The sequence below is a fragment of the Theobroma umbraticum genome, unplaced genomic scaffold (assembly GCF_002168275.2).
Source record: "Theobroma umbraticum cultivar Fairchild unplaced genomic scaffold, ASM216827v3 scaffold_146.0, whole genome shotgun sequence".
NCBI lineage: Eukaryota > Viridiplantae > Streptophyta > Magnoliopsida > Malvales > Malvaceae > Theobroma > Theobroma umbraticum.
Genome location: NW_018397265.1, coordinates 924,748 through 936,474, shown reverse-complemented (window position 1 = coordinate 936,474; position 11,727 = coordinate 924,748). Strand labels below are relative to the sequence as shown.

The 11,727-nt window shown below is 31.0% G+C and overlaps 1 protein-coding gene and 1 non-coding gene across 2 annotated transcripts; one reads left to right on the top strand and one right to left on the bottom strand.

The window, feature by feature from the left end:
• Positions 1–3,876: 3,876 nt before the first annotated feature.
• On the top strand, positions 3,877–4,866 carry LOC110422787 (uncharacterized). Its single transcript, XM_021436803.1, has 2 exons — positions 3,877–3,921; positions 4,033–4,866. The coding sequence occupies exons 1-2, from the start codon at positions 3,877–3,879 to the stop codon at positions 4,864–4,866; spliced, it is 879 nt and encodes a 292-aa protein (XP_021292478.1).
• On the bottom strand, positions 4,270–4,376 carry LOC149526775 (small nucleolar RNA R71). The gene has a single exon (XR_016351659.1). It is a non-coding gene; the product is annotated as a small nucleolar RNA R71 (small nucleolar RNA).
• Positions 4,867–11,727: the final 6,861 nt, after the last annotated feature.

Genomic DNA, 11,727 nt, shown 5'->3' with positions numbered 1-11,727 from the left:
TGTTGTAGGCGTCGGAAATTGAGGACCATTGGCTGTTGGAGAAATAATTGTTGAAGAAAGGCATGATTGGTCCAAATCACAAGACATGTTTGGATGGGAGTTGCAATTTTCTTTTTCTAATCCATTAGTTTAGTTAAATTCAAATTCAAGTTTTGTTAGAAGTGTTAGCTCTATAATAAGATGAGAAAATATCCAAGGGGATGTGAATTGAACTTATAAAAACTCTTTTCAACAAATTAAACTTTTAACGAAGGCAAGCTTGAAGACAAGTTTCTTAAATTTGTGTTTTACTTTAAAACATGCCAAAAGTAATTCAATGAGTAAATTAATGAACAAATGAGTTGAAAACAAATTTTCAAGCTTGTCAAAGTAAAATGCACAAGTGTAGCAAAATGTATCAAAAATAATTTGAAGAGTAAATTCAAGGATTGAAAAATTAAAACAAAGTAAAGAGAAAAGGCAAAGAATTTATAGAGCTTTAGCCTTTTCTATAGGTGGCTGCATTCTCTCCCTTAGCAAGCTAAGGAGTTTCAAATCCACTATGAAAAATTCATTTTAAGGCTCAAGCATAACCTTTACAATGCCTTTCAAGGATTTCCCAATACAATACCCTTTATAGATCAAGCACAACTCTCTTAACTTCTATGCCTTTCAAGGATGTGGCACAACCTTACAACATTACCATTTAGAGGCTAAGGTATAACTGTTTCTCTCTTACAATTTTGAATAGCAAAGATACCTTTACAAGGTTTTGCCAAGTAAGCACAATAAAGATAAAGTATGATAAATAAAAATATACATACAAACAATAAGAGTGGTAGCATAAAGAATTTGAAGCTTAAGTATATCGTAAAAGGTAAGTGGAAGACTGTGAATTGCTTACTTTAGCTTGGTTTTCTTTCTTTCTTCTCTTTTTCTTCATAGAATTTGATATTTTTCTCCACTCTTCTAACCTTGCAAATGTATTAGAGAAGTCCTTTTTATAGTTGGAGAAGTTTTAGTGAAGAAAATAGCCATTTTTCCTTCAATTTTCATGTGTAACAACTTGTTTTGGACCAAATGTATCAATACATTTTGGAAATGTATCCATTCATTTTGGAAAATATCCATACGTATTAGATAGAACCATTCTATTGAAAATATATCAATACTTTTGACAAATGTATTAATACTTGTAGCTTAAAATATAGAAAGTTCTTCTTTCTAAACCCAATTTGATACCAAATACTTGGACATTTCAAAATCAAATGCTCTAATTTAAACAAGTTTAAAAACTATCCAAATGAGTTCAAAAATCATTGAAGCAATTTCAAAACTCATTTAGTAATTTTGAAACTTTTCACATGGAAACATGTAAGTACTTCAAAACTTATTTAAAAAAGTTTACAAACTATTCAAACAAGTTTAAAATCTCATTCAAACAACTTCAAAAATTATTCAAACAAGTTCAAAGATAATTCAAGTAGTTTTGACCATTTTTCACATGGAAACACTTAAGCATTTCAAAAGCAAATGTATGGAATTTTTTAACATTAATAAAATAAGTTCAAGAACATATTCAAACAATTTTGAAAATCATTCAAACAAGTTCAAGAATCACTCAAACAAATTCAAGGATCATTGAATCAATTTTGATCATTTTAGTCATTTCAAAACTATAATCATTTGGAAGCTAATAAAGCTAACAAGTTGGAATCTAGTTAGTGAGAAAAATATGGAGAGTACTATAGGGGTAAAACAAAAGGTGGATTAGGTAGTTATTGAAAGAAAAGATACCCATAATACAATTCCCTTGAAAAATATTTTTTCCAGATTGGTCATTGATTTGGAGAAACATGAATTTGTTAAATTCAATTCAAAAAAATTAAATCAAGGTGCTGATAAGGGGAGCTTGATTGTCAGAATTATAGTGATGATGTCTTGCTTTAGACATAATGCAAGAAATGTTTTATTAATGTTATGAAAAATCAAGCGTTTGGTGATTTTAATGTTGTTGATTTAACGTTCCATGAGAAGCCAGAATTAATTGATTCTCATCTTACGAGAGAGAATGTTTTGGTTAGGACACTTTTAAATAAAGACAACATTATTCACAAGAATCTTGGAATAAATATTGAGGTCTGACAACTCTATGATATAGAGTTATTTGCACTAAATTTTGATAGTAATTTAGCTTAGTTCTTATAAGTAATACATAAAAATTAATAAGTTTCATTTAATTATTTTAAATTAGTTATTTTAGATGAGTCAATCTAATCATGGTTAATTTTATGCTTAATTTGGTGTTAATATGGTTAAGATAGGTTGTTATTGATTTATTTGTGCTTTTGTAGGTGTTTGAAAAAAGAATTTTAGTAAAAGAATGAGAGCAATTTTAAGGTGTAGACTTTTACTGCACATGTTTCGGTATTTTGGCCATAACTTTCTTTACAGAGCTCCAAATGAAGCATTCTTGGACCATTGGAAAGATGAGAGGAACAATCTACAACTTTTATGTTTACCACTTTACCTAGTTTGGCCTGGAAGGTAGTCAAAAATTTTGTCGAACTTGACACACTGTAACAATCCTAGAGCAATTACGATTTCTGTTAATTAATTTGACAAGGTTGCGACTTGCATGGTTTAGTGAGGAAATTCTGGTTGACATTGACTTCTTTCTCCACCCAACTTAGTCTAACTTCAAAGCTTGTAAAAATAAGCTTTTAGATTAATAGCTGAGAGTCAAGCCACAGAGTCATTAAGACTAAGAAAAATTTGAAGGATTCAAGGAGATTTGGAGATGAAGAATACAACTCTTGAATTTTTCTATCTTTTCTTTTATTCTCTTCTTTTCTTGGTTTTGTTCTTATTGTTTAAACTTTATTCAATGATGATATGTGACTAGATAGGGAACTGAATTTTTAATCTAAGATTACGATTAAACTCATTATGAAGTTTGAATTATTGGCCTTTTTTTTACTTATGTTTGATAGATTTAGGTTGTTTATTTTATTCTATTCTTAATGCTTTTAATTGCCTAATCACTAATTAGATTGAACTGGAAACTTAGGTTAAACCTTGACGAAGGAGATTTAGTAGACCTTGAATAAAATAGCGTATGATCAAATACACTTAGTTGATTAGGTGATTTCATTTGTATATAGGATAGACATACATCTATAAGCCATACGTACCCAAAATTAGAGCACAAACATGATGAATGTTTCTACAATATAATTTGCATAGACATATAGTAAATTAATTGGGAGAGGTGTTTTTATAAGAAACTCGATAGAGACATGTAAATAATTTAAGACCCTAGGTTAGCAACTTAATCCATTAAACTAACTTAAGAATAGATAGACAAGATTCAGATAAAATATTGAGGGATATCATAATCTTTGGTCTGGTAGTCATTTACATTTAATAAAGTAAATTCGCATAGATTTTAGATTAGTTTTAGTTTTAGTTATTAGGTTATTACTTTCAAATCCTTCTTTTCAATTTTAATTGTTTAGATAAAATTAAGGTATGTTAATTTTAGTAGTATACAATAAGGATTAATTTAATTCTCTGTGGGACTGACACTCTACTTATCTTTATATTATCTTTGCGATACGTACACTTGAGTGAGTAGAAAATTGAACAACAAGTTTATGGCACCGTTGTGGGGGACGTGATTTTTAATTCTTTCTTGTTAATATTAATACCAAGCATTCTTAATTTTAATCTAGACTTTTCTTTTGTTTGATTTTTTTCTTTAATTTTTCAAGTACTTTTGGCTGTTGTATGTGAAGAGCTTGAAATTTGAAAATTGTTCCTTTTGATCCAAAAATCAAAAAAACTTTTCGTAGACTTTGGAAGAACAATAAAAAAGTTTCAGCTCTAAGGAAAACAATGGCTAATCAACAAGAGGAAGAGACCAAGCCTTTGAGGGATTATGTAGTCCCATAAGTACAAAATCTCCACTTTAGTAACCAAAGGCCTTCTATTCTTGCCAACAATTTTGAAATTAAGCCATCAATCATTCAGATGATTTAGACTGTTTTTCAGTTTGGGGGTTTGCCTAATGATGATCCGAATGCTCATATTATAAATATCCTAAAAATCTGTGATACTTTCATCGCTAATGGTGTTGCTGATGATGCCATAAGATTGAGGCTTTTCCCTTTTTCATTGAGAGATAAAGCAAAAAATTGGTTAAATTCGCTTCCTGCTGGTTCCATTAATACTTGGGATAATTTGGCTAAAAAATACTTAGCAAAATTTTTCCCACTTACAAAGTTAGCAAAGATGCGAAATGATATCGCTTCTTTCATGCAATTTGATTCTGAATCACTATATGAGGCTTGGGAAAGGTATAAGGATTTGATGAGAAGATGTCCTCACCATGGATTACCTAAGTGGCTACAAGTTCAGACTTTTTATAATGGTTTGTTGGGACATTTTAGAACTACCATTGATGCTGCCGCTGAAGGTGCACTTATGAGCAAATCCATTGATGAGGCTTATGATTTACTTGAAGAGATAGCTTTTAATAATTATCAACGGCCATTTGAAAGATTGGGTACAAGAAAAATTGCTGGAATTCATGAATTAGATGTGAAAAACAATGTCTCTACACAATTGGCTTCTCTCGTAAAGAGAATAGATAAACTGAGTGTTAATGATGTTCATAACTCCTTTATGAAATGTGAATTTTGTGGGGAAGGACATTCCAATGACAATTGTCCCATCTATTCTGAGTCTTGTCAATTTGTTGGAAATAGGCAACAGAACAATCCCTATTCCAACATTGATAATCCTGGTTGGAGGAATCATCCTAATTTTTCATGGAATAACAACCAAGAGTCTTCATCAGCGACTAAGTCTAACTTTCCTCCTTGATTTCCATCTAGAGCCCTTATGCCAGAGAAAAAGCCTTCAACGAAGGATATGTTCATGTAGTTCATGACAAAGACTAATGTATTCATAATAAAGACTAATGCATTTATGATAAAGACTGATGCCACCATTCAAAATCAAGCAGTTTCAATTAGAAATCTTGAGATACAAATAGGCCAACTTGTCAGTGCTTTAAATACTAGACCTCATGGTACCGTACCCAGTGATACTGAACCCAATCCAAGAAGAGAAGGTAAGGAGCATTGTATGGCAATCACTCTTTGCAATGGAAAAGAGATATGTGAAAAGGTAAGTAATCAAGCTTTAAATTCTGAGATTTCAATTCCATCTACTGAAAATGAAATTGAAAAGAATGCTGAAAAAGAAATTATGATTGAAAAATCTGTTGAAAATTCAAAAGAAAAATTCACAATCTGTACCCATACCTCCACCTTTTCCTCAGCTCATTCAAAAGCAAAAACTTGATAAACAATTCTAGAGATTTCTTGAGGTATTTAAAAAATTACACATTAATATTCCTTTTCCTGAAGCTTTTGAACAAATGCCAAATTATCTTAAATTCTTGAAAGACATCTTAACCCAAAAGAGAAAATTGGAAGAGTTTGAGACAGTTGCATTTATTGAAGAGTGTAGTGCTATAATCCAGAATAAGCTTCCACTAAAGCTTAAAGATCCAGGGAGTTTTTCTATTCCTTGCACTATTGATAGTTTTAAAATTTTTAAAGTTTTATGTGATTTAAGTGCTATTGTTTCAATAATGCCTTCATCTATTGCCAGAAAACTTGAATTTAAAGAGATATAACCTACTACAGTTACCTTGCAATTAACAGACAAAACAATCAAGCATCCAGTTGGGATTATAGAGGATGTTTTACTTAAAGTTGGGCATTTATACATTCTGGTAGACTTCATTGTGCTCGAGATTGAAGATGATGTTGAAATTTCTCTTATTTTGGAAAGAACATTCTTAGCTATAACTGGAGCAATTATTGATGTGAATAATGGCAAAATAACTTTTAGAGTTGGAGAGGAGGAAATGGTATTTAATTTGTTCAATGTAACTCAATATCCCTATACAGATAGTTGCTATAAAGTGGATTTAGTCAATTAGGGTAAAGGTAAGCCTATTCCACCAACTTCAACAACATAGGCATGAACTTTTGAGACAAAACCACTACCACTTTTCAGCTATCTTGATTTTGTGGTTGGACAGTGAGTTGTATTGTCTGATTCACAACTCCATCTTTTGCCATCGAATCTTAGATCATATTGGGGGAACAAGTTTAAGGTAGTAAAGATTAATCCTTATGATGTTATCGAGATTTATAATGGACTTACCGAAGTAGTTAAGGTCAATAAAGAAAATCTTGAGCCGCATAAAATAATGCAGAGGGGGGTACCATAGTCAAGGTAATGACTATAAAATTCAAAAAAAAAATTAGGGGAGGGGGTAAGCTGCTGCGCCACAAAAAGGGAGGTCATGGCCTAACGAAGTCCCCCGACAAGGGCCACAGCGCCCACAAAGGTGAGGCCGCAACCATGAGTTATGAGTTAAAAAAAATTGTAAAAAATAAAAAAAGAAAAAAGCCTATCACCCCCACTTAAAACTTTGCCAGCCCATTAGCCAATAAAACTTTTCTTTTCTATGCAATTATTTTAATTTAACTTTATTTATTTTTTTTGTAGAAAAAAAATTTCGTCCTAAAATGGGAGAATGAGGATGATAACAATAAGGAGGAGGATAAAAGCTTCTAAAAAATTTGTCCAATCATCAGGGGAGTATTTGTTACCTTTCCTTTATTTTTCTAACATTGAGGACAATGTTTAGTTTAAGTTTGGGGAGAATTTATTTTCTAGTGGTGAATGTTTTGTGGAAGTTTTAGATTTAATTTTATTTGTATGTATATCTAGATTTATAAATAATTTGGGATTAGTTGGTAAAAGAATTTATTTCTTGTTTGAATTTTAGGAATCTAAAAGTAAAGTTGTGCCAATTTTTTCAATGATTTTCTTTATCCAATGATAATATCTGGTTGTCTTAAATTCTTATCTTTTAGTTAATAAGGTTTTTGTTTGGATTCATGCTAAATTCTTTGATTAAGTATCATTGTGAGGATGTGATTTCCACAATTTGGAGCACTATGTCTTTTACTTTGAATTATTTTGAATATCTAGAGAAGATTTATAATGATGTGAATTTTAGATTATGTCATGAATTCTAAATTTTGCTTGATTTTTACTCGAGGCGAAATCCTAGGTAATACTTAGTTAAGGAGATGATTTAGGTCATTTTTAGACCGATTGAGCCTAAGAAGCCAACCTTGTTAAATTTTTATCCCTAGTATACCCTGTTTGAGCTTAATTTCCCTTTTCTTTGTTTAAACTACATAATATTGAGCTTAACCTTAAAATTAATTTTCCAATTTTGAAACCCTCACTCCTAAGCATGTATATTGTTTTAGGAAATATAAATTGAGCTAAATGTTAAAGGTGGATAGGTGACTTTGATGTAAAAAAAAAAGAGTTCAAAATATGAAAAATAATCCTAGTTCCTACAATATAAAGAAAATAAGTTTGGGGCTATGAAATTGTGAAAAAAAAATGTGTTGAATAAAAGAAATGTTCAAATGTGGAAGCAAAAGTATACTTGGAGAAGGAGAATAGAGCTCTACATATAGGTCTTAGAATAATTATGTGCTTAGGGTAATTTGAGCCACATTAATATCCTTTATCATACCTTGACCCTAGCCATACATTACAAGGTTTATAAAGTCTTATTGATCCCAAGTTTTGTATTAATCTACATTAGTGGAGAGAGAAATGAAAAGTAAACTTGTGAAATCTAGTATTAATTTGAAATTTGTGTTGGCATAAACTCATTTGAATGCGATGATATTCTTGGTAAAAATATCACACACACACACACAAAAATCCATTCTAGAATGTGCTTGCATTAGAATTGAAACATGAATTTAAATAATGCTAGTATTTTTCCTTAAGTTAATGATTGATAAACATACTTTTGAGGAAATTATAGAGAATCATTGAGTTGGTGTACTTTATCTCTAGAAGTAGTAGTAATAGTGGTAGTAGTAGTAGTAGTAGTAGTAGTAGTAACTATATTTATTTTAGTTATCTTTAACTGAATTTGATTTTCGTAAGTTAGGTTCTTTTCTATGTTTTGCTCATGACTAGCAAAATAATAAGTTTGGGGATGTGATAACTCTACTATATAGAGTTATTTGAACTTAATTTTGATAGTAATTTAGCTTAGTTCTTGTAGTAATGCATAAAAATTAATAAGTTTTATTTAATTATTTTAAATTAGTTATTTTAGGTGAGTCAATCTAATCATCGTTAATTTTATGCTTAATTTAGTGTTAATATGTTAAGATAGGCTATTACTGATTAATTTGTGCTTTTGTAGGTGTTTGAAAGAAGAATTTTAGCAAAAGAAGGAGTGCAATTTCAAGGTGTAGACTTCCACTCAACATGTTTCGATATTTTGGCCATAACTTTCTCTACAGAGTTCCAAATGAAGCCATTCTTGAACCACTGGAAATATAAGAGAAAAATATATGACTTTTATTTACCACTTCACCTAGTTAGGCCTGGAAGATGGTCAAAAATCTTGTCGAAGTTGACACACTGTAACAGCTCTAGAGTAATTACGATTTCTATTAATTAATTGGACAAGGTTGCGACTGCATGGTTTGGTGAGGAAATTCTAGCTGGCATTGACTTCTTCCTCCACCCAACTTGGCCTGACCCTAAAGCCTATAAAAATAACCTTCTAGAGAGGAAAAAAGAGAAAAAAAAGAAAAAACATCAGATTAACAGCTAAGAGTCAAGTCACAGAGTCATTGAAGCTAAAAAAAATTTGAAGGATTCTAGAAGATTTGGAGATCAAGAATACAACTCTTGAATTTTTCTATCTTTTCTTTTATTCTCTTATTTTCTTGGTTTTGTTCTTATTGTTTAAACTTTATTCAATGATGATGTGTGACTTGATGGGGAATTGAATTTTTAATCTAAGAGTATTATTAAACTCATTATGTAGTCTAAATTATTTATCTTTTTGTTACTTATGTTTGATAGATTTAGGTTGTTTATTTTATTCTATTCTTAATGCTTCTAATTACCTTATCACTAATTAGATTGAATTGAAAATCTAGATTAAACCTTGATGAAAGAGATTTAGGTAGACCTTGAATAAAAGTGTATGATCAAATACACTTAGTTGATAGGTGATTTGATTTGCATATAGGATAGACATACAACTATAAGCCATACGTACCCAAAATTATAGCACAAACTTAATGAATCTTTTTACAATATAATTTGCATAGATATATAGTAAATTAATTGAGAGAGGTATTTTTATAAGAAACTAGATAGAGACTTGTAAATAATTTAAGACTCTTGGTTAGCAACTTAATCCATTAAACTAAATTAAGAAGAGAGAGACAAGATTCAAATGAAATATTGAGGGATATCATAGTCTTAGATCTGGTAGTCATTCACATTTAATAAAGTAAATTTGTATAGATTTTAGATTAGTTTTAGTTTTAGTTATTAGTTTATTAGTTTCAAATCTTTCTTTTTCAATTTTAATTGTTTAAATAAAATTAAGGTATGTTAATTTTAGTAGTTAAAAATAAGGATTAATTCAATTCTCTATGAGATCGACACTTTACTCATCTCTATATATCATCTCTATATCATCTCTATATGATAAATACACATTTTATTAATTATCTTATAAAATGAGAGAGAGAAAGTTAATTTTTTTTTACAGGTAAGCATGGAGGAGATGGAATGGCAGCAAAGAATGGCCAACATGGGTTTTAGGGCACTAGATTAGGAATTTTTTGATTTGTTTAGATGGAGAAGGTCTTTGTGTATAGCTTTTGTTGGGAATATTTTTGGGGGTACATCATGGACGCCAAAAAAGCAAAGCATTTGACCGGTTCAGAGTTGTTGTGGATGTTTATGTTCTTTGTCATAAAGGTATGCTTAATTCTGCCTTTGTTGATTAGAAGTTTGAACAAGATCTGATTATTGCAATAGAGCATAGCAATGGTATTGTAACGACCTCTTCCCTCGATCGTTAACAACATCCGAGACTTACGAGTGAACTCGCCAAATCTCGAACAAGCCTTAGTTAAACCTTCAGACAATTTAAACTCAACTTACAATTTTAACACCATAATTCATTTAAACTAAATATTCACAATATTTAAAACGTGACATCTAGATACTAATAACCAAGTTTGATAATTCCATACAATTTCAACATAATATGTAGTAATCATTATATGCATAACTATTTGACACAATAGGACCTCTAGGCAGCGGAGCGACTTGAAGTGGAAGTCTAGAGATGCCATTACATAGGTTGTAGCTAGCCTCGAGGTGCTGAACAATGCACTAGAATTGATTACTTATCTGCAAAAGAAAGTAAGGGGGGTGAGCCTCACAAACTCAATGATCATCAACTCCGTGAGTAGGGTGTAGATGGGAAACAAGCTAAAGGCAAAAGATTTGAATATATAAAAATATAAGAATATATGTAAACAATTTACTCGAAAGGGGAGGTTTGTGCCTTATATATAAAATAAGTAAGTTGATGCTAAATTATCATTTAAATTAAATATCAACCCAATTCATGTAAAGATTCCTACCATCGAAATCATTTAACAACTGATCTAAAGTAATTTAATGTCATCACACATGCTCCCATAAAATCCAACATTTTACAAAGCTTATGTGCAAATTTACAAGTCACCTCGTACACGAAGAATTAAATCAAATTTCATCATATAAGTAAGGAAGTGGCAGAAAAACCATTATTTTTCACCATGCGAAAACTACGTACGTGAAAAATTCAAAGAGATATCACTCTCGAGTAGGTGTAGAAATAAAGAGTACGTGGATCCGCTTCCACGTGATAACATCCGGGAGCTCCGCTCCACTGGATCCCCACAGCCATGGCAATCTCAACGATGTTGGCCAACATCAGAGAAATTAGGCAGTCGCAATCGCGTATCACAACTTGTGGCCTAGGCACGTAAAATCACAAACCCTGGCCTTAGCCATGTCTAACAGTCCGTCGGTGACCCAAAGGTTCTCTAGCTAGAACACACTTGTGCACAAGGGTCACACTTAACCGAAGTGACAATCGACTTGCTTTTAAATCTCTCGGTTTGATAAAATCATTTTAAAATATAGTTGGGTTGTCAAATGTTCATTTCAAAATCATTGCCAAAATATTCACGTAGTAACATGATCAGATCCATTATAAGACTTTTAAAAAATATAACTCTTTGCATAAGGTTGAAAGATCATTTAGCATGGTGGATATGTGTTTCAATCATGAATGCACATCACACAAACTATAAGGCACATACTTGACATAAATCATATTAAAAACTTGTTTCCCAATTTCAAGAACCTTTACGTATATATATATATATATAGCTAGCTATATATATATATTCAAAGTCATTTTCAAAGTCATAACATCCATAATTTTCTAACATTTCTACCAACTCGTGCTTTCCACAATTTTTCATTAAAATAAATCAACACACACACACACACACATATATATATTTACATAGTTATGAAAATTTTTAAAATGGACACCCCTTACTCACCTCAAAATAGTGGGACACTAAGTCGCTATTAATAGGGTCTAATGAAAGCAAAAAGACGAGTGGTCATTCAAAGCGGTAGTGCAAGGGATAGCATATGGTAGAAATGAGCATGTGACAAAGAAGGCTTTCAAAACCTTCACAATCGATTAAGGAGAATAAGGTTGAAAAGAGTGCCAATCTAAGG

Excerpts from the sequence above, each read along its gene's own strand:
- LOC110422787 (XM_021436803.1), top strand. The coding sequence starts at position 3,877 with ATGGCTAATCAACAAGAGGAAGAGACCAAGCCTTTGAGGGATTAT. Across the intron at positions 3,922-4,032 it reads CCAAGCCTTTGAGGGATTAT|TTTGGGGGTTTGCCTAATGA; the intron begins GTAGTCCCATAA and ends ACTGTTTTTCAG.